At 39.4% G+C, this 23,972-nt stretch overlaps 1 protein-coding gene across 6 annotated transcripts in view; it reads left to right on the top strand.

The window, feature by feature from the left end:
- Window positions 1-23,972, top strand: part of PIBF1 (progesterone immunomodulatory binding factor 1) — a 184,401-nt gene that overhangs the window by 87,738 nt on the left and 72,691 nt on the right. For all 6 annotated transcript variants that reach the window (XM_063425936.1, XM_063425933.1, XM_063425934.1 and 3 more), the window contains 4 exons: window positions 1,260-1,425; window positions 4,513-4,663; window positions 4,825-4,915; window positions 18,922-19,024. In XM_063425936.1, the coding sequence (XP_063282006.1) occupies window positions 1,260-1,425; window positions 4,513-4,663; window positions 4,825-4,915; window positions 18,922-19,024 (511 nt within the window). The remainder of the gene's footprint in view (window positions 1-1,259; window positions 1,426-4,512; window positions 4,664-4,824; window positions 4,916-18,921; window positions 19,025-23,972) is intronic.

Below are 23,972 nucleotides of genomic sequence, written 5' to 3'. Positions count from 1 at the left end.
TATTCCCGTACATCCTGTCACTTAGACAGAACGCCGGCGAAACCACTGCATTTCGTCCTAACAGAATGAGAACAGTTTGTTCATTCATGTTAGGACGATATTCGGTACTTTTAAGTCGGTTCGAATTTTCATTTGAATTAATGAAATTCTGATCCGATTCGGGCCGCGGCTGCATCTTGCAGCCGCTTAGTAGATAAATCCCTAATTCCCATGGTATCAGGGAGCTATCTACCAAAAGACTGAAAGACCAAGATTGGTCTTTCATCCAACTTTACTAATACTAAGCAAAAATTACTTTGTGTTAGTAAATTCTGCCCCTACTTGCTGTATCGCGAGTAGGGGCATGTCTATTAGACTAGTAACCGCCATAAAGGAGCCTGGCCCCCACCACTGAGCGGTGGGTGGGGGCCCTAAATTACTATAAGGGGAGGGCACCTATTGTCCTTCATCCCCTCCCCCCCAGCCCCAAACCATGAGCGGCAGGTCGGGGCCCTAAATGAAAATTGAGTGGGGGGGGGGGGGGGAGGGGTGGAGGGAGGGACCTATTGTCCTACCTTCCTGTCCCAAACCATGGGCGACGGGTGGGGACACTATTTATTTCCCCCGCTAGTTAATAGATGCCCCACCATGGGCATTTGTTAGGGGTGGGGGCTTTTTTCATTTTTACAACAGTGAGCAGCCACTGGCATAGCGAGTAGGGGCATTCGGGAGATTTTAATCTCCCTTATGCCATCACACTCCCCGTATAAAAAAAAAATAATTTTAAAAAAATTGTATCCATTAATTGCACATCTTGACCATCTCATTCAAGTAAAACTCGCATCTAACAAGTATGTTGAAGCAAGCAAACAAAACAACGGCGAAAAAGAAACCACAAACAAATTATTGAATAAAATTTGTCAAACTGCATCTTCGGTGTTATGTTAGTAATATAATGGAGATATAATTGTTGTGTCTGTGTGTGTGTGGGCTTCATCTGACATTTTAAATTCTAGCCGCTTTATAAAGAAAGGGACATCAAGAGCCCACCTCACAGAGCATGAGTTAAATTTTCATTAATTTCTGACAGTTTCCATGATATGCATTTCTATTGTTTGATTTTAGTAATGTTAGAAATAACAAACATCTAGTGGCATATTGAACACATATCATTGAAAGACCATTTTGAAACGGGTTTCTTGTTTTGGGCCATTAATTCTTTCGATTAGAGTACTTAATCATTCAAGTATATTGATTTAATTTTTCTGTGTCAATTCTAGGTACCGACATTTACAGATGAACACTGAGAGCAAGGCCTCAGAGCTGCTTCATCAAACAAAACTTAAATCCTTTGAAGCCGAACGTGCTGATTTGTTGCTCAAGGAAACTACAGCGAACCTACAGAAGTGTCAGTTAGAATGTGAGAAGTATCAGAAAAAGTTAGAGGTAAAATGGGACAAAATATCCTTATGTTCTAATGAAGTGATACCCAAACTAGGACTTCTGCCCCCTCCAATAGTTCATATTGGGAGGGTGTTGTGTTGAAGACCGTGCTAAACCTAGACTGATGGATTTGTATGAGCAGGGCCGGTGCAAGGATTTTTGACTACACAGGCGAAGCTGCATTTTGCTGCCCCCCCAAAAAAATGCTTCTTCACCTGTGTGTCATGTAAACCCCCCTTTCTTACTCCTTCAGTGTTTTATATCCTATCATTCGAATATCTTACTCCCTTTTTCTCCTTTGTGTGTCTTACACCCGCTTTGCTGTGTTTTATCTCCTCGTGTATCTCTTACAACCAACTTGTGTATTTTTTACTTACTCCAGACCCTTTGTCTGTCTCTTTCTTCTCCCCAGCTCCTTTGTGTGACTCTGTCTCCCCCTCAGTCCCTTTGTACATCTTTCTCCCCACAACCCTTCTGTCTGTCTATTTGTCCCCCCTCAGCCCCTTTGTGTGTCTCTTTGCCCCCCCTGCTCCTCTGTGTCTTTGCCCCCGGTGTGCATTGAGCCTTTATGAGTTTCTCTTTCTGCCCCCCAGCATTCCTGCGCCTTTCAATTTCCCCCTCCCCTATACCTTTCAATGTCCCCCACCTTTTATTGCCTCCCCTGAACCTTTTATAATCCCCCTCCCCTCCTGTACCTTTTATTGTCCCCCCTCCCCTCCTGTAACTCTTATTGCCCCCCCTTTCCTCCTGTAACTCTTATTGCCCCTCCTGTAACTCTTCTTGTCCCCCCCTCCCCTACTGTATTTCTTATTGTCCCCCTCCTTTAACCAATATTGCCCCTTCTCCTGTAACTCTTATTGCCCCCTCTCCTGTAACTCTTATTGTCCCCTCTCCTGTAACTCTTATTGTCCCCTCTCCTGTAACCCTTATTGTCCCCTCTCCTGTAACTCTTATTGTCCCCTCTCCTGTAACTCTTATTGTCCCCTCTCCTGTAACTCTTATTGTCCCCTCTCCTGTAACTCTTATTGTCCCCTCTCCTGTAACTCTTATTGTCCCCTCTCCTGTAACTCTTATTGTCCTTCCCCTCCTCTCCTGTAACTCGTATTGTCCTTCCCTTCCCCTCCCCTCCTGTAACTCTTATTGTCCCCTCTCCAGTAACTCTTATTGTCCCCTCTCCTGTAACTCTTATTGTCCCCTCTCCTGTAACTCTTATTGTCCCCTCTCCTGTAACTCTTATTGTCCCCTCTCCTGTAACTCGTATTGTCCTTCCCCTCCCCTCCTGTAACTCTGATTGTCTCCCCCTACTGTAACTCTTATTGCCCCCCTTTTGTAACTCTTCTTGTTCTCCCCCCTCCTGTAACTTTTATTGTCCCCCACTCCCCTCCTACCTTTCATTGTGCCCCCTTCGTCTCTCTCCATGTAGTGTGGTTGAGCCAATCTACAAGCAATGACCGTCAGGAAAGCCTGCAGGGACTGATATACTCACCAGAACAATTACATAAAGCTGTAGTTTTTATGATGACTATAGTGTCCCTTTAACAGTTTTTATTTATTTATCTTAGATAGAAATGTTGGAGGATAGTATTATCCAATTATATGCATTCAGTTTCTTCTATTATTTCAGACTGATCCAGAAATTCTAGTGTCGAAGCAGAAAGATACTTTTATTAATATTATTATTATTGCTATTAATTTTTTGTTACATACAATAGGTCAATTCCTATATGTATATTTGCAAAACTTGCTGTCATTTTTGTGCATTATATTCACAATTAACAACGGTTTCTTAAATAAAACAACAAAAGCGTGTACATTCAAAGTATCTTATACCAAGCAAATGCTTTCAGATTTTTTTTTTGTAGGTCTGTTTTTAATCTGCATACTTTTCCACCATAAATTGGAAATCTGTAGGTCTAACCAACTTTGGTTGGTAAATAGCTGCTGTAATCTGTCACTGTTAAAGGGACACTATAGTCACCTGAACAACTTTAGCTTAATGAAGCAGTTTTGGTGTATAGAACATGCCCCTGCAGCCTCACTGCTCAATCCTCTGCCATTTAGGAGTTAAATCCCTTTGTTTATGAACCCTAGTCACACCTCCCTGCATGTGACTTGCACAGCCTTCCATAAACACTTCCTGTAAAGAGAGCCCTATTTAGGCTTTCTTTATTGCAAGTTCTGTTTAATTAAGATTTCCTTAACCCCTGCTATGTTAATAGCTTGCTAGACCCTGCAAGAGCCTCCTGTATGTGATTAAAGTTAAATTTAGAGGTTGAGATACAATTATTTAAGGTAAATTACATCTGTTTGAAAGTAAAGCCAGTTTGTTTTTTTCATGCATGCTCTGTTAATCATAGCCAGGGGAGGTGTGGCTAGGGCTGCATAAACAGAAACAAAGTGATTTAACTCCTAAATGACAGTGAATTGAGCAGTGCAATTGCAGGGGAATGATCTATACACTAAACTGCTTTATTTAGCTAAACTAATTTAGGTGACTATAGTGTTCCTTTAACAACAACCAGTAGCTTGTAGCAGAAACAAATTAACTCTAGGTTTACAACATTTTTGCTAAAAATATTTGTAGCATATTGCTTACAACCACCACTGCTACAGATAAAAACCTCTCACATATTAGTGGCGTCCTGGTAAAGCACAGAAACACACACCTACATATACACAATTCACCCTGTGTGGCAAGTAGCATCTGACCGTAAAACCGTAGGGTTTAGTTGATGCTGATGTATTGTTTTGAGGGTTAGCTGTGTCTGCAATGAGTAGCTAGAGGGTTGAAAACTAGTTGCTAAGTAGTGGTTAGCAACTCCTATAGAAAATAGCCATTAGTTTCTACTCGGCGACTGAACATGAGTAATGGCAGATTAATTCCCTACTTGAGAAATTTAGCAGTCAGTAAACAGTCGCTACTCACAAACAGTAGTGACAGGAACAGTAAGGAAATAGTAACTGGTCACTAAAAAGTAGCAACAAGGTTCTAAACAAGCCCATAGACTTTTGATTGTAATGTTTGGGGACTGCTTCATATGTTCTATGATGTTTGATAATTTGTAAATTCCTAAATTGTTCTGTTCTTAGGTTTTAACAAAAGATTATTATAGTCTTCAAGCATCTACAGAGAAGCAAATTGGTGAACTTCAAGCTCAAAATTTTGAACATCGTGCAAGACTCGAGACCTATGAAAAGCTGGAACAGGAGCTAGATGCAGTTATAATGCAATCCGCTGAAAGTAAGTACTGCTCCGTTTTCCTTTTGGAAATATTATAATTTATAAACTTACAAAACAGTTTGCGTGCACAATGTATTTCTAGAAAGGTATTTTTTGTTATAGATTGGTATTTTTCCCCAGGACAAATCTATTTTATATATTTATTTATTTATTTTTTACAGTGGAAAATGAGGTTGAAGCAGAAAGAGTTTTGTTTTCATATGGATATGGAGCAAATGTTCCCACCACAGCTAAACGTAGATTAAAGCAAAGGTATGAAAGCTGCAATCTAAACTGTTAAAAGAACATGCTAAGGTTAAAATACATAACTTTTTGATATTGATACATTTATGCAAATGGACATTTTGGCAACAATGCACACAAAAGAAGTACATTGATGGCCCGTTCTTTGTATGTTATTTTAAAAACTATGTACCTAGCTAGCAGTTATCTCGTTCCTTTGGTCATCATCGTATTATGTACTATAGTGAATACATTTAACAATATAACAAGTAATATCAATTGATAAAATAAGCTATGGTAGAAAGAAAGGAAACACTTTTAATGAAACTTAAAGGATCACTATAGGCTCCCAGACCACTTCAGCTTAATGAAGTGGTCTGGGTGCCTGGTCTAGCTAGGTTTAACCCTTTTTTTTTTTTTTTATAAACATAGCAGTTTCAGAGAAACTGCTATGTTTAAATTAGGGTTAATCCAGCCTCTAGTTACTGTCTCATTGACAGCCGCTAGAGGGCTTCCGCGCTTCTCACTGTGATAATCCCAGTGAGAAGACGCCAGCGTCCATAGAAAAGCATTGTAAATGCTTTCCTATGAGACTGGCTGAATGCGCGCGCACGCGGCTCCTGCCACGCATGCGCATTCAGCCGAGGAGGAGGAGAGCTCCCCGCCCGGCGCTGGAGAAAGAGGTAAGTTTAACCCCTTCCTCACCATAGAGCCTGGCGGGAGGGGGACCCTGAGGGTGGGGGCACCCTGAGGGCACTATAGTGCAAGGAAAAAGAGTATATTTTCCTGGCACTATAGTGTTCCTTTAACTCATCTTTAAGTACCTAATCTTTTCCATTTGATTACCATGCGTTTTGATCCATTTAAAACAAAACTTACATGACTTTAAAAGCCCTGTTAACACTAAATGCTAGTTACGCCGCGTGTGAATCATGTATCTACATTTCAGCCGCCTTGGTGTTAACTGACTTTTATTTCTCCTTTCTTTCATTTGTGTTTGTATTAATGTAACTGATCTGGGTTAAAACTGCTGCTCCAGGACCTGTCTGGCCTCATTGCCTAGCATTTCACTAATTTATCCCTCATCACTTTCTGTGGAGCAATGCTAGACTTCATTTGTCTTGCTTATAGACAATGCCTTGTAGCATTCCTCAATGAACATACAATGTTGTTTTAGTAAGCATTTCATCGTATTTTTGTAATACTTGTTTTTAACAAATGATGGACTTCTCCATAATTGCCAACCTTATTTATATTTTATTTTATTTTAAAATCACAGTAGCCATAGGTTTCTTTGGTAGCTGGCCTTAGTTTGAGTTGAGATTTAGAAAAAAAATATATTTTATACAAAATATTTTCTAGAGAATAACAAAACAGTTAAGCATTTAATTTTTTTTGCCAATTTATGTAAGGTGGTATAGAGTACGGAGAATGTATGTATGGGGGGTAGATTAGCATTACATATTACTAATGCTGTAGTGCCATAGTCACTGTTTAGGTTTTAAAATAGGTAGTTTACTTACTTTTCTGAACTTCTCTGTGAATTTCACCCTTTTTGCTGTGATCATTGTGACTGGTGATCTCATGCTATCGTGCTTGTCCTAGGAAAGCATTTTGAGGACATTGTGCATTCACGGCAAAACGCTGTGCTGCGCCAGTCAGATTGTGTCTCTGAGACCATCTGATTGAAATAGCAGAGTTTTACTCTTCTATTTTACTAGAACACTAGTGGCTGTCAGCTGCAGGGGTAAAACAGAATGGCAATCATTGAGATGAAGTAGTTTGCGTTGATTATTATAGTGTTCCTTAAATAGCTTTATTGATATGGGTAAGTAGGATTTTGTTTGCATGCCATTGAATCAAACTTTTTTTTTTCTTTTTTATACTGTTTTAGATATGGATTGAAATATATGTGTAATCCAAAAAGTGCATCTGAACAAGAAAACCATTGTTCAAACACCAACAAATAACCTGACCCATAGTGCAAGTGTTTATTTGTGTTTTTTCAGTCTTCAAAGCAAAATAGGTTTCACATCCAGAATACATTTATTGCAGCAAAATGCATGGAGTATATAATGAAAGACATACAGGGTTGTTAAATTGAGTGAGAATTAGAATTGAATTTCAAGTTTAAGGCCAATATAGAAAAACTGAAAAATAATCTGGCTACTTTGCCTTAAATTTGAAATTCATCTTGACTTTTATTAGTTTTTTTTATGAGCCTGGTACCCTTTTGTAAGAATGTATTGAAAAGTAAAAAGAAATGTCAATTCACAAAAGGAAGTGTATCTCTTACTTCCCCGCCAGCCACTTTGTGTGTCTCTTTCTGCCCCTCAACCCCTTTTGAGTGTCTTCCCCCCCTCCCCGCACTTTTGGGTGTCTCTTTCTCCCAAATAGACATAGATAAACAGGCAAAAAACATAAAAATATACATGCACAGGAAGACAAACATACTGACAGTCACAAAGATATTCAGACACGCAATTATAAAAGGAACACAATTAAACAAATACAGTCATACAATTTGTACATACAGGTACACACTCATATAAACACACATTCAGTCATACTGACTTTGCCACACAGATATATAGACACAGATATACAGTCATACAGAGACATATAGACACAGATATACAGTCATACAGAGACATATAGACACAGATATACAGTCATACAGAGACATATAGACACAGATATACAGTCATACAGAGACATATAGTCACAGGCATGCAGTCATACAGTGACATAGTCACAGGCATGCAGTCATACAGACTCTGCCACACAGAGACATATAGTCATACAGAGACATATAGACAGATATATAGACATATAGTCATACAGAGACTTACAGACACAGGCACACAAAGGCATATAGTCACAGTCATACAGAGCCATGCATACACTGACATAAAGAGTCACACAGACACTGACATAAAGAGACTTACTGACATAAAGAGACACACAGACACAGGCATGCAGAGACATCCATATACAGACCTATAGTCTTAAAGAGACATCCAATCCATCCAGACATTGTGCAATCAGGTCCCTGTGATCTGTGGATACGCTTCAGCAGCCCAACCCCATCACTAGATGCTGCATCATCTACTACACAGGGAGCACGGATATGATCTGATTAATATCCCCACCCCCTCCTGATTTGAGCTAATACATATATATACTTTTTAATATATTTCATTTTTGCTCCATATTGGTGACATTTTTTTAATTTTAATGCAAAATAAGTGCCATTGACATGTGAATGCCTTTCTGCCTAGGGCTGAACCTCTAATGAAAGAAAATAAGTGCATTCGGGCCAAAAAATGCACCGGTAAATTGAGCTATTACAACATTTTGAATTGAAAGGAGCTACTGCTAAGGTGATAGAAGCTGGGCACAGTTTGCCATCACTTAATTAGCAGTTTCATTTGTGTTTTTACATAAATTAAACCACTGCAAATACTAAAATAAACATTAAAATGTTCCCAGCCAAAATTCGCTAAAAAACGTTCTGAAACTTTACTGGCCTAGGCAGAGCTCACTGCAGTAGATCCAGTGGTCTTGAAGCAAATTGAATGTTATTTATTTTGTGTATTTTATGCATTACAAATGGAATGCATGTAGTGCTACTTCATATATACATTCATATATTAAAGGAATAATATATATTATTTATATTCTGGGCCTGAACATTTTTATGTGCATTGATAATTCAACCTTACTGATGTAAACTGCTTGCGATTTCTACACTGTAACTTTTTGGTGCTGTTTTTCAATATTCTATGTTCAATATCAATACAAGAGGGTTTATTCAATAAACCGGTAACTATAGAGAACCGCTGCAAGTCAAATTGGAAAAATCAGGCTAAAAGGGCCAAGCTGTAATTACTACTACTTAGATAACTTTCCTGTATTTCTTTTTACAAAATCATCATTTTTAAAATAACTACAGCTCCCTGTTTAAAATATATTATACAGGAAGATTTATTCAATAAATTCACACTTTGATTTTTTTATTTTTTTTTGTCGAGTCTGTCCAGGCTTACACACAATGAATTTTTTTTTTTTTAACTCTGTACAGAAATTTGTTGCTTTGACTCATAATTTTTGACAAATTAAATACACTGGCAAATGGATGAATGTGTTCTGAGCACTCATAATTCTTAGTTCAAATATATTCCATGTGCCAATCTTCAGTCCTTTAGTATGGAAACTTTGTCATGTGCGATGTATTTATATACTTTCATACACCAACACTCCTGGGTGTGGGTTACGTATAATATACAGAATAATAGAATGTGTGTTTATTCAGAACACTGCTCTTTAAACTAACCAAAATTATTATTTTTCATTATAATTTAACCATGTATCAGTGTGTGCTTTGCAGGATAGAATGTCTACTTGTTTGTAGACACAGAGTAATCCACTTCATTGACAGCACTAGCTTGCTTTACTTGATCTCCCACACAAAAGATTCCCACTTGCCTGTGGAGATTAAGAATCCTTTTGTCTCTTGACTTCAGTGTGTAAACCCTGAGACATTAACAAGTAGTAAAAAAAAAAAACAACCTCTAGCACAACACAGGTGCACTCTAGTGCAACAGTATGGCTGTACAAATGATGCCTGCATATGCCTATGGATGCCTATTTTGAATGTTGCGTTGGTTTTAATTATTGGCATCTTCTCAAATGTGTGACTAAATTATTTGATATTTACCGAACAAGAAATTCATTGCTCCTTTTTTTGGAATATGTTGTAGTATCATAACATGGCTATTAAAAATTAGACTAAATTCCTTTAAAGTTAAAATAACTGGTCTTCAACCACAAGTATAATTTTTTTTATAAAAGCACCAAAATTATTATATATTTCTTGTAGTGGTTTCAGTACATAGATGTTTTCTTCTTTTTCTCTGACAATGTAAAACGTTGCTGTTTCTGAGTAACGGCAATATTTATATCTGTCCAGAAACATGCCTTCAAACAGTCCCTAGAGCTGCTAATGTTTCTCATCGAGATGCATGATAGTTGGCCATATCTTAGCTGTGCTTTGCTAATTGTGCATCTGTCAACACCACTTTTAAAACTTCGCCCCATAAATACTCTTTGTCTGGGTAGATCTTTATACACTGATCAGCAACAACATTACCTGACCAATATTGTGTAGGTTCCCCTTGTGCTGTCAGAACAGCTCTGATGCGTTGAGGCATTGACTCCACAACATCTCTGAACGTGTCCTGTGGTGTCTGGCAAGACATTAGCAGCAGATCATTGATCATGGATCAGATTTGTTGTTCCCGCACATCCCACAGATGCTCAGTCGGATTGAGATCTTGGAAATTTGGAGGCCAAGGCAACACCTTGAATTCTTTGTCATTTTCCTTACACCATTCCTGAACAACTTTTGCAGTGGCAACTGGCAACATAACATATTGTATCTCGTTTGACTTCCAATTAACATCCTATATTTGTATCATACACGTTACATGTGAAAAAAATGGGCAACAATGAAAAATTTGTTGTTTTTTTTTTTTCACGTTTTTGCTTATAAGAATTTTTACACATCCAGAGATTGATTCAGATATCAGTCCTGATTGTTAAATACCTAATATGTTTAGGCTTTAAATAAATTTTTGATAGTTCACGCTAACTCTTTATCAGCACTCATACTAATGGTATACTAACCATACCCCTTACCCGATGCTTACACTAACTCTAACTGTATGCCTATCCTAATCTTACCCTTAACCTTAAGCCTACACTATCTTTAACCCTAAAACTGCATTAACCTTTACCGTAACCCTACCCCAACATTAAGTGTAACCCTACCTGACTCTTTCCATTGATACCTGGAGATCCCTGGTGTTAGCATGGATTTAACCCTGTACAAACCAAAAATGCAGAGTGCATCATTATCATTATTATTTTATTATTTATATAGCGCCATCAGATTCCGTAGCGCTGTGCCGCCCTACAGACTTTAAATCCCACTTTATGTTGGACAGCATAGAACGTCTAACGGTGTTAAGTGGTTAATGTTGTGGATGATCAATGTACATAGATATTAAAATGTGTGTTATGTTAGCATTAGTGTTTGGAACACAATTATCCTCTTACCATTGTATGAAAGTGTTTAGAAACTATTTTTTTGTAGAAATGTCCAGAGTGAATTCATATAGCAATGCTATGATTTGCTACAAATTACAGCATTTCTATGCCGGTTTTAATAAAACCATGCTAAAATCTAATTTGTACGTATCTGTGCAGTTAATACACTGCTGTTTCTGTAACATATCCTTAATGCCAATGTTGGAAGTTAGTCATTCTTGTCTGCTTACCACATATTTAAACATTTCAGACAGCTCTTAAAGGCTTGACTGCACACGAAAAGTAGAACGGTAATATTTTTATTTTACTCAAGGCACATCTTGAACGAAACAAGATTTTCAGGTTGTACTATTCTTGTTATGGCATTTCACCTCCTGTCATTAGCATTCATTATTAAGCTTTTCAAAACACATGTAGACACATACAAATGATGGCTAACATTTAAGACCAGTTCTTATTGTTTTCTAAATTCAGTTATAAAACAGTTGAGCAGCCATGACATACCAAGCCTCTATATCTGTATTAATCTCTTGCACACATTTATGCCTGAAGATTGTAGTGTGCCATTTTATTATCCTGTATTCTTAAATTAACCAAACTTACTAAATACACCCAACACTTAATTTGACTTCATTCTTTGTATTTAAATACCATAAACCTATTCAGTAGGTGCTGTGATAAAATTATCCCCTGATTACAGAATTTAGAATTGAGTTTAATTCTAATTCTTATTTATTTGTTTTTGGCTCTACTTTTATTGCAGGAATCATCAAGGGCCAATAAAATGGGACTGATGTACTAGTTTTAAAAAGCTTGTTTATTGTATAGTTGTACTGAGCACTTGCCGTGTCTCGTGGATCTAGTAACAATATTGCCCACTTCTGACCCGAAGGTCACTGGTTCTCTTTTTCTGACTTTCATCTCTGTACTGTCAGCCATCCTCTGCTGGTAACTATTAGAGGAAGCCCAATGCTTGCAGTCCAAACCCAAGTAAGCCATGACATTGTCATAATTACAAAGACCAAATAAGCCATTATTGATATCAAGGATTTGCTGGGGGTTGCAGAGGTTTGTGCCCCCCACTTTTTAGATAGAGACGCAGGAACTGTGCTGCATTCAGTGCAAAATAGACAGTTTATGGCAATTGTGTATCTGAAGGATCCATTCCTCCATATTCATGCAGTTTAACATTTTACCTTTAATTGACCATAGCTTCCAGGGTGTTTTACCAATGTTCTTAGTGTCCTTATGACTGTGTTGTATATGCCCAATATCAGGAAGATATCAGTACATGTGGCCTCTTATGACATAGCGTATTCACCTGTCAATCTTCCCCTTGTTTGAGCACATGTGGTGTATCAGTCTCCAAAGAACAACTTGGTATCTTGTTCATGGGTTGGTTCTGGATTTTCTGGAAATTAAAGTTTTCCATTCAAGTTTTGCTCCCTTTGCTTTAGGCTCAGCCTATGTTTGGGTATCATAATGGCATCCTCTGACAAAGTTTTGTGTTTTAAATTCCACTTCCACCCCTTTAGGGACCCATTCACCAACAATTATGTCTCACAGCTGCTATGATTCGATCCTCTAATTTGGTTGATTTTCTCATCTGTTGGTGTCATAGGGGTCTTTCTTTAGGAGAGTTTCCTATTCAGTTGCTGCAATGGACACAAGCCTGATTGGTTGTGGGGCTGTCTATGAATCACAAAGGGCTCTGTGGACTTAGTTGCCTCAGAAGGCAACCAGCTAGTGATCTCAATCTTCTTCCAGGCTTAAGCAGATTCCCTCAAGAAAATGATGTGTTTCAGTCGAACAACATCACAATTGTTGTCTATATCAACCACACCTCAGGGATGCAGACTGCTGCTGTAATGAATCTGGTCTCCAAGATCTTCTAATAGGCAGCATCCTGACACATGATGGCTGTTGACAGTTTGTGTTTCATTTGGGATTTGGGGAAATGTACCTCCTCCATTACCAGGCTTTACACACAGGTAAGACTAAGACCTTGAGATCCTCTTCCAGTTTGTCCAGCTCAGGGGCCTTTCTGTCAGGTTTAGACTGGCCTCGTACTAATCGGGGCAAAACTATCCGGGTGCATACAACGCCAATTAGACTATAAGACTGTAAAATTGAGACATTACGTTCTTCACCTTCACTTGCTAGGGTGAATGATAAACCTGCTTGTTCTGTGCATCTATCATACCTCTTTACCCATATCATCAGAAGTTTGGGTTGAAAAAAATAAGTATTTTCTCTTGTTTTTCTCCCTTTTTCCGATTTAGTAGAATTTTTATGTATTGCGGCCAATTTATCTATTTTAATATTTGGACATAGGCTTGTCTCACTTAAATGTAGACTAACCAGCTTATTTTTATATAATGCGTCAGAAATGGATTATTCTCATACTTAAAGGAACACTATAGGGTCAGGAATAGGAAAGCATTGGATTGGCTGAGATCGTCAATTCTAATGCTCAGCCAAAGGGGCGGGGCATGGCTTATCAGCATCTCCTCGTAGAGAGGCATTGACTCATGTAAAACTCATTAGTTATTAGTAGTCTTTTTCAGGCTGTAATCATATGGATTTTTCTGAGATATAGCATCTTTCTATCAATAAGTGGACTTAATTGCGTTCAACTTTGACTCTACTTCTAGTCACCGAGTAGATCAATATGGCCACGCATGTGCTGTTTCAAAACATTTTTAACTCTACTGTCTGCGGTATCAGCCAATTGTTAATGAAGTGGTCTGTGTGCCTATAGTGGTCCTTTAAAGCAGCACTGTCACTCCTCCCTCCCCTTTCCCTGAAAAAATTGTATTTCATAAACCATCTTTATGAAATACTTTGTCTCTGTATATTTCCCACACCAGTAACAGCTGCAGGGAATTTGCTCTGTCTATGATGGATCCTGCAATCTTGCAGAATCCTCCATAGACCTCAATGGTGCATTCTCGAGCATGCCGTACTCTTCACTGAAGAGGTTTGTCTGGCAGAAGATGGCTGCGTCCGCAAGGATCTGGTTCAGGTAAATAAATCTAACTTTTACTTACTCCTTCCCCTACCCAGCCATCACCAGTGGCATTGTCACCGTCTGGATCATTTGCGAATTCTGCAAAGTCCCCAAACTGTGACAGTACTGCTTTAAAGTTAATTTCAAAAACAGAAAAGAACAGAAAGATAAGAGAGCCTAGATAATAACACTATGCCAGTGTATAACAAATTGTTGAGAGCAGCTAGATCCAATAAAAACCTTCCCAAGATTTTTTATATAGTATAGGCGAAAAAGCAAAACCAGTATCAGCGCTTAGCAGATATTCCCTTATCAAGCAAAATAGGGAAAAACAAACCGTGTTTCAATCAAACCAAAATGTTAGAGTCCCAATATCTATATATAGAAAGGATATTTCCAAATGTTAGGGAATTGTAGTGGTTGCACGATAGTCTGTGTATTCAGACGTTGGAGTGGATCCCATCCAGATATAATTTTGTATCCAACCTTAAATTAAAGAAAATACTGACATAGTGTAACTCTGTGCATATAATGTATTCCCTATACAAAACCCCTTTGTAGAACTCTTACAAAATATGGTGGTGAAACGTATCTCTATGTGCCACTAAATGAGCATGGGTGCAATACAGTGCACTGGTGGAAATAAGTTTGATTACCGCTCCGTCAATAGGGTCCTGCAGTCCAATCCTGTGCACTGGAACCGGTGCAGACCTCTGTACCCTCGGAGGAACACTGACTTGAAATTGCCGCTGTATTCGCTCCCAAAATTCAAATGGAGATCTATGCGTTTCGCCCGTTAGATCGGGCTTTCTCAAGATCTTGAGATAGCCAATCTAACGGGCGAAATGCGTAGGTAAAGCCTGGCGGCAATCTCCATTTGAATATTATTGGTGTAACACAGAGTTACAGTATGTCAGTATTTTCTTTAATTTAAGGTTGGATACAAGTTTAATCTGGATGGGATCCACTCCAACATCTGAATACACAGACTATTGTGCAACCACTACAATTCCCTAACAATTGGAAATATCCTTTTTATATATAGATATTTGGACTGTAACATTTTGGTTTGATTGAAACACTGTTTGTTTTTCCCTATTTTGCTTGATATGGGAATGCTGATACTGGTTTTCTTTTTCGCTAATAAAAAAACATGACATGCCCTTCAAATGTCTTATATTAATCTAGATTAAAAGATATTTTTGCTTGAGACCACTGTTAGGGAGTCCATCTGGGGTGTCTCGTGAGCCTCAGGAAGCGTCTCGGTCGGATGAAACTGTTGGCATCATCTACCGCATATCTCGGTCTTTGCAATATAAGGTCCCCATTTCAGCCCCCCCACAAATAAATTATAAAAAAAAGGGGGGAGCATAATGTACCCAGCCCGTCTCCCATCCAAGCCCCCACACATGGGCAGTTAGTGAGGGCTCTAAATATTTTTTCACGGGTGGGTGGAAATACCATCAACCTCCCCTGTTAGTGACATGGTCCGCCCCATTATCCCCTGACACCCACTCCCTGTTGGAAGCATGAGGGACGGACTTAGTATATAGTGTGTATACCTACCTTGCTTTTCTTCTGAACGCTCCTGGAGGAAGTTTCAAACCCAATCAGACTTTCTCCATTATAGATTCATATTGTGTTCATACAGTGCAGCCCTTGCCCTTGCCAAACAGTCCTATTTTTCCTCTCTCATTAGTTCATGTTCCCGCAACCCCAGGCGTCTCTTTGACACCTTTAATTCTCTTCTTCACCCTGCGGTGGCCACCCCCAAAACTAACCTTACTGCTGATAACTTTGCATGTTACTTCACTGACAAGATTGAACAGCTAAGAATTCTCCCCTCCTTGCCTTTCTGTTTCTCAATCACACATAGATCATGCATTTCCTACCCTTCAGATATTCTCCCCCGCTACTGACCAAGAGGTGGCTGCTCTTCTAAACTCCTCTCGCCCCACCACCTGCCCACTCGATCCTGTCCCATCTCACCTTATCAGATCTCTCTCCACTTGTCTCGGCCTTCTCTAACACACATCTTCAACTGCTCGCTCTCTTCTGGCATCGTCCCTGCTGACCTTAAACATGCCACTGTAGTACCTATACTAAAAAAAACATCCCTCGACCCATCCACCCTCTCTAACTACCGTCCCATATCCCTGCTCCCTTTTTCCTCAAAGCTTCTGGAAAGACTTGTCTTTACCCGTGTGTCTCATTTCCTCAATTCCAACTCTCTCCTTGACCCCCTTTAATCTGGCTTCCGCCCTCTCCACTCTACAGAGACTGCCCTTATCAAAGTTACTAACGACCTAATCGCAGCTAAATCCAAAGGCCACTACTCCATACTAATTCTTCTTGACCTCTCAGCGGCCTTTGACACCGTTGATCATGCTCTCCTTCTTCAAACTCTTCAATCGCTTGGTCTCTGTGACTCTGTCCTCTCGTGGTTTTCCTCTTATCTCTCCCAACGCTCATTCAGTGTCTCCTTTTCTAATGATACCTCCTCCCCTCGCCCTGTCTCGGTTGGAGTCCCCCAAGGCTCCGTCCTTGGTCCCCTTCTATTTTCTCTTTATACTGCCTCTCTTGGAAAACGTATTGCCTCTTTTGGATTCCACTACCACCTGTACGCTGATGACACCCAGCTATATCTCTCCTCCCCGGACCTCTCCCCTGCCGTCCTGCAATGTGTCACTGCTTGCCTTTCATCCATCTCTGACTGGATGTCCTCCCACTTTCTGAAACTCAATCTCTCAAAAACTGAGCTACTTGTCTTTCCTCCTCCTAATACTGATCCTCCTCTTTCGCTCTCCCTTCAAGTTTGTGATACCAACATCAGTCCATCCTTGCAAGCGCACTGTCTTGGCGTCATACTTGACTCTGGTCTCACCTTTGAGCCTCACATCCAGCATGTTGCCAAATCCTGTAGATTCCATCTTAAAAACATAGCCTGCTTCCGCCCCTTTCTTGCACCAGATACTACCAAGGAGCTTGTCCATGCTCTAGTAATTTCCCGCATGGATTATTGTAACCCTCTCCTGATTGGTCTTCCCAATAGCCGTACTGCACCCCTACAGTCCATAATGAACGCTGCTGCTAGATTGATTTTCCTCTCTAGTCGTTTCTCTCACACCTCACCCCTCTGCCAGTCCTTACATTGGCTTCCTGTATGCTATAGGAGTCAATTCAAGGTACTGACTTACACCTATAAAGCACTGAACAACTCTAGCCCCTCTTATATCTCCTCACAGATCCATAGGTATGTCCCTTCTCGGTCTCTCCGCTCTGCCCGTGACCACCTCCTGTCCGTTGTCCGCACTCGTACGGCCAACTCGCGCTTGCAGGACTTCTCGCGGGCGGCTCCCTTCCTATGGAATAGTCTGCCTACCGCCATCAAACCCATCTCTTTAGGAAAGCTTATGGCCTCCAAGACTAACCCCTTCCTCACATACCTGTCTCTTACCCTCTCCTAAAGGGCAGCGCACCTTATTTGATTGCAAATTCCTGTCCTAATGTGCTTTACACCCCACCTCCTATAGAATGTAAGCTCGATTGAGCAGGGTCCTCTTCAACCTATTGTTCCTGTAAGTTTATTTGTAATTGTCCTATTTATAGTTAAATCCCCTCTCATAATATTGTAAAGCGCTACGGAATCTGTTGGCGCTATATAAATGGCAATAATAATAATAATAATAATGGTTAGTGGCAGAAGTCATTTTAGCCTTCTTGAATGATGAATTTCCTTTAGGATGACTTGGATAAGGATACCATGTACCTTGAATGGTCCGGTTTTGGCTTCTTCATTGCTCTTTGGCTGTAATTTGGATTTGTGTTTGGGCATCCAAACTATTGTGTAGTCTTGGATGTGGATTAAGCTTTTGGTGGGGCGTGCAAATCCTTCTTGAAGTCTGAACCTGGTGCTCAAAGTTTAATATGCTCCATTTGAGCCTGTTCATTAATTAGATTTGCAGTGGTTACCCTGAAATGTTGTTTGCTTGTTTTTATGTCAATTTCTTATGCCAGGACAGTTTTTGAACTTTCATCTCTCTTTGGCAAGCCTCATTTCTATTGTTTTTTTCCTAAGGTTTGCGCAGTCTATATTCAAATGGTTCATAACTGAGACAGTGAGTGAATGACAATCTAACAAATGAACTGAATTTTATTGTAATTCAGTTGTAGCGTGGCTAATCGTGGTAATGGTACATAGTGAGTTGATTAATTTTAAGAACTAACCAAACGGCAGATGAATTGTAGTTCAAATGCAACTGAAATTACAGAATTTGCCTTCTGGGCTTCACATAGCAATGCTTTGAAATGGCAAAATTTAAACTGCAAGCAATTAAGCTGTTGTTTTGAGTTTATTAGACAAAAATAAATACACTTTCTAGATTGAGTGAAAAATAGTATACAAGCAAAAAATAGTTATATTTGCAAAGTTACAATAATTATCCAATCTTAAACATACCATTCTATGACAAAAAGAAGAAAAATAAAAGTGCCAACTTTTCCCCATGCTTTATTTGTGAAAAGACTAATAAACACAAGGGGGGAGATTTGTCAAACTGCTTTGATCTGGCATCAACATGGAAACCAGTGGTATCGGCATGATTAATACTTTGGTGAATAAATTTCTTTTACAACTTTGCACCAAATTTCTGACCATGGCACTTTAATAAATCTCACCCATTGTATCCTTGAGAGTGCTTTCTACTTCAACACAGGTAAAGTATATGAACACTGACAAAGTGGTATAAAGATATATATTTATATCTGTATTACTTATACTTAGTAACATTAAAATACCTCTCCTTATCTCAATTAGATTTTTGAAACTAGTACTTATAGTTCAAACTTTTCCTGATCTCTTGGCCTTAGTGTCCCAATTACAGCTTCTTTCTCTCACTTTCTCTCTGTGTTGCAGTGTTCACCTTGCTAGAAGACTCCTACAGCTTGAAAGACAAAACTCTTTACTTGTAAAAGATTTAGAGAACCAGAAAACACATTCAGCAAAAGTGGCACTGGAGGTAAGCCTGGAGCATCCCACTAAATGTTTGTGAACATCATATTATTATTTTTTTCTTTTCTCATTTTAAGACTGGAAAATCAGCTTTAAGCATTCAATGATGAAACATGTCTGTCTTAAATTGTATGCCGCCTTTTGATTGTAATGGTAAAATATTTGAGATCAAAAGAAAATTGCCCTTAAGGTACAACACAAATATAACTCTCATAGCAGAAATATGACAGGCTTGAGTAACCTGTTGGATATATTTCAAAATATGCTATATACATACTCTTGGCTCACAGATGTCAAAGTATTTTTGATTTTAATGTGTATGAACGAAGTTACTTTGTTTCTTTCTTTAGGGTTATTCATTGCAATGTCTATTGATTTTTAAGATTTTTTTTTATTTTTTTTAAACCTATTTTGGATTTTAGAATTGCAAATGGCAATTGGATGACTTCATTAAGGGTTTGGGGGAGTGGGTTAATTAAAAAGTTGAATAAGAATCCGGTAAAATGAACACTACTGATTTATCATTTGATTACCCAAACCAGTCATTTTCTCATTCTGTTTAATTTAGAGGGAGTTTATACCCACTTTTAATTTACCACCTCACAACAGAGACTATTTACACTTGGAACATTTGCTATACATTCATTTATAGTTTTTTTTTTTTTTTTAGTCTTGTCTGTTTTGTTTAGTTTTTTTTTCCTCAATTCAGTGTTATATCTATAAATATTTGCGTTTCCTGTGCTATGGTCAAAATAGTTTTTCCAACATTTATTGTAATAAAAATCCTCATCCCCTGTAACAACTGAAAACGTAAAGGGAAACTCCAGTGCCAGGAAAACAATCTGTTTTCCTGGCACTGGAGGGTCCCTCTCCCTCCCACCCCCCAATCCCCAGTTGCTGAAGGGGGGAAAACCCCTTCAGTGACTTACCAGAGACAGCGACAGGTCCCACGTTGCTGCTTCCTCCTCCCCCGCCGCTCCTCCTTCTGCTTACGTCGGCCGGTGGGCGAGACTGATCTCGCCCGCCGGCCGAGGAGACCTAATGTGCATGCGCGGCAATGCTGCGCATTAGCGCACCCCATAGGAAAGCATTGACAATGAATTTCAATGCTTCCCTATGGGGAATAGAGCGACGCTGGAGGTCCTCACAGCGTGCTATGAAGCAGGAAGTTCCCTCTAGTGGCTGTCTAATAGAGGACTTAACCCTGCAAGGTTATTATTGCAATTTAAAAAAAAACTGCAATAATTACAGTTGCAGGGTTAAGGGTAGTGGGAGTTGGCACCCAGACCACTCCAATGAGCAGAAGTGGTCTGGGTGCCTGGAGTGTCCCTTTAATAAATACATTGTTCAAAGTTTATTTTTATATTTCAAACATACTTTGCATCACTTTGTAATGGGGAGTCACAACATATAACAAATTGGTGAGGTACCAAATTTAGACACACTAGTTTGAACCATACTAGACAGTTTTGAAAGAAACACTCCCACCCCCATGACAACTTCGGCTCATTACGCTGATTCCATTCACAGCCAATCACCTCCTCATTCCCTTCACATGTTATTAATCACTGCAGTCACATTATAAATTCTCTCTGCCATCACCTTCAATTTCCTCTGCTACCTCTTGTCTCATTCCCCTATTTTACCTTTAGATTGTAAGCTCACGGGCCGGGCCGGGCCAGGCAATCTACCTTTTGAATCGGTCTGTTTATATTCTATTGTTCTCCCAATTGTACAGCACTGCGGAATATGTTGACACTTTATAAATGTCAGTTATAAATAAAAATTAAAGCTGTTCTATTTGGTTGCCATCTTTTCAGTGTGTACCTTATAATGGGCTGAGAGTGTTGGCTGACTTACTTATTATCACCAGCAAAATTTTCCTCATTTCGAAGCTGCACAGAGGAAGGAAAACACAGGGTGCAGCTGTGTCAGGCACCAGAGGACAAACGTAGGGGTTAAATTTTTAGAAAACTCTAAGTCCTCAAGGAAAGACGGCGCCCAGACTCCTGTCCCCATAACCTATGAGCTGAAGTTGTTAATGGGTTGCTAGTTCCTTTATTTTTTCTCCAACTTTTTTGTTTTGAAGGTCACACAAATATTCAGGGCAGAATGTGATTGAGTTAATGATGTAACACAAAGAAAGGTGTGGGCTATTCTTACATGCAAGGTTACCCTAGGGCACAGGTAGGCATCCTTTGGCACTCCAGATGTTGTGGACTACATCTCTCAAAATTTTACAGCAATAATGCTGGCAAAGCGTCGGGGAGACAGTCTGCAACATCTGTTGTGTTGATAGTTTCCCACCCCTGCTCTGGGACCTGCAGTTTAACAGTGGTGTTTAGGGACACTTAGAAGCACCTGTCCACATGTACTTGTCATGTAGAGGGTGCCTATTTACAGCTCTTATAATGTGCTTTTTTTTAGCTTAGGTCAGCAGGTCATGGAGGTAAGTACCAGGAGCCTTGACCAGTTTCCTTTTTAGTCCAGTCAGCCTTCCCTGCTTGATAACATGACTGCATGATCAGCTACAGACAGTGTAAAAAAAACTGCGATGCTGAGCAGGAAGTAGAAGGGATCACTTCCCATCTGCCCATGAATGAAACCGCATTTCACACAGGTAATGCTTTGCAGGAGAAGTAGGGACTCCATTAAGTGACACACAGGGTATAGCAGCTCATGCAGTTGTACTATCAATCATGGAAAGGTGAGTACTTTGCAAATAACCTTTCAAAATTGGCATAACTGTGCCATAAACAATCCTGTTTTCACTAACTTTAAATGCAATCTCTTCCAAAACTCTCTCCCTAGTCCCAAATTTAAGCACTCAAAACCTAAAACTGGGGAAAAAAATCAAGAACTTTCCCTTTATCCTAGGTTTAACTCCTCTTACAAATTAAACACACCATGTATCTAATTTCAAAATGTAGCCCCACTGTCACCTATACCAAGATGGATTCCTCAACACATTCCCAAACCTAAAGGAGCAATATGACCTACCTCCCGGACTCATACCAAATAAAATCTCTACTCTCCAATAACCTGCCCGCAAGGCCTATACCAACAGATAAATGCACTGTCTCGGAGTTTGAAAAAGCATGCATGGCATGAAAACTCCCTGAGAAACCGTTGTGTTGATGCTACAGGCAAACACCACCACAAGTACCATACAAAGAGGCATGGAGCAGAGATGTGGGGTCCGAGATCAGCTCGACCCAGTGGAAAAGATCATTCACGATACATTAAGGCTTAATCTCTTGTGCTCAACACTTAGAACTCCAAAGGAAGATTCTATACCGCTGGTACTTGGTATCAGAGAGGATACACATGTTATGGCCAAACTTCCCCAGCACTTGCTGGCAATGTGAACAAGAAATTAGGTAAATGTTCCACAAATGGTGGACATGGTCCCGCATTAGACCTTTCTGGGTCAAAGTAGCAAAGCTCCTGTCGGACATGCTGCAAACCCCAGTTGCGTTCACAACAGAAATCTACCTGTTGTTCATCTTACCTGAGACAATGCCCAAAACTCACCTAGCAATCATATGTCATACACTTATCTCAGCAAATCTCCTAATTGCAAGACACTGGAAATCCAAGAAGCCACCAGACTTCACACACCTACTAAACCAAATCACACTCAATTGGACATAATAATATTTTACAAAATTGCTTCCCCTCCCCAATAAACACCTACCTTGGTGTAACCAGTGTCCAGACTGTGTCCAGACTGTGGATCTGGTGGATCAGGGAGCCGGGGAAATTCCAGTATCGGCAGGGTGGGCCCCTGAAGTGAGCATTCTCATCTACTCCTCCAGTCCTCTTCTCTATCCCACTAGTTATTTTCTTCGTTACTGCACCCTCTATCATATTTCACTATTCTTGCTTCCTCCTCTTTGGTTTTTCTCTTTCACAAATTCAATATTAAGTGAAAATACAAATGGGTTCCTGCGATTGGAAAATGCACCCAAAATTGTCTACGAAAGGATACATGGATATGCTACAATGTAACATGAATGTATACATTAGGTGTTGACATCGCTAATCAATTGGCTGTATTTTGAACTTGTCTGCTAAAACCAATAAAAAATGTCAAATTGAAAAAAACTATAAAACTTATAACCCCGCTCAGCTTTTCTATTTTTGATTCTTGATTGCAGGTGTGGTCAACCTATTATACAGTTGGTGGTATCCAACTACAATGTCCTACTCTGTCAGCTTGATAAACTTGAATTTTGTCCTCGGTTGACCAGTGGATTTAAAATTTTCAGTCAGAATGGCTGAGCTGGAAGCAAATCGGCTTTAGACATTATTTCCTATTGGGCTATTCTGAACTGAAATGTTCAATTCCCTCGTTACTAGCTTGTTACTTTTGCCTAAGATAGAGAGAACAGTCACAATTTTAACAAAAGGACCAACCTGATAAAAATCTTCCCTTTAGAGGAAGGCTGTATGTTGAAGTAATTACGGACCAACTACAAATCTGCCAGTGCCGGCATGGGGAGCCAGAGACACTTTCTCCTGGTATAATTGCTGTGTCTGTGTCCTAACTGACATCTTTGGCATACGATAAACATGTCAAGGTTTTTTTTTGCAGGTCTTCCTTTGGCCATCTACTGCCTTCCCAAGCTTCATGTGCCTATTTTAATATTTTCATATATGTTAGTTTTCTCAATAAATAGGCACATTTTCCCAATGTATGTAAAGTTGAAATATCCAGTTTTAGAAAATGTTTAAACACCCAATGTTGCAGGTAATAGAAAAATGTATGAAAGTGTTCTGTTTAGAACAACAACATAATTAGCCTGAAAAGCCCACACAGTGTAAATAAATTGCCTGTCTTTTCACATAGCACTCTTGGTATTTGTTTGCTTTCATCTTAACTGTAACTAGGAAACCTTTACTTTAAATAAATAAGGAATTTGGTTACTAAAATTGGAGCAATCTGTTCAAAA

This window comes from Pelobates fuscus, chromosome 1 (assembly GCF_036172605.1).
Source record: "Pelobates fuscus isolate aPelFus1 chromosome 1, aPelFus1.pri, whole genome shotgun sequence".
Lineage (NCBI taxonomy): Eukaryota > Metazoa > Chordata > Amphibia > Anura > Pelobatidae > Pelobates > Pelobates fuscus.
This window is presented reverse-complemented; position numbering and strand designations above follow the sequence as displayed.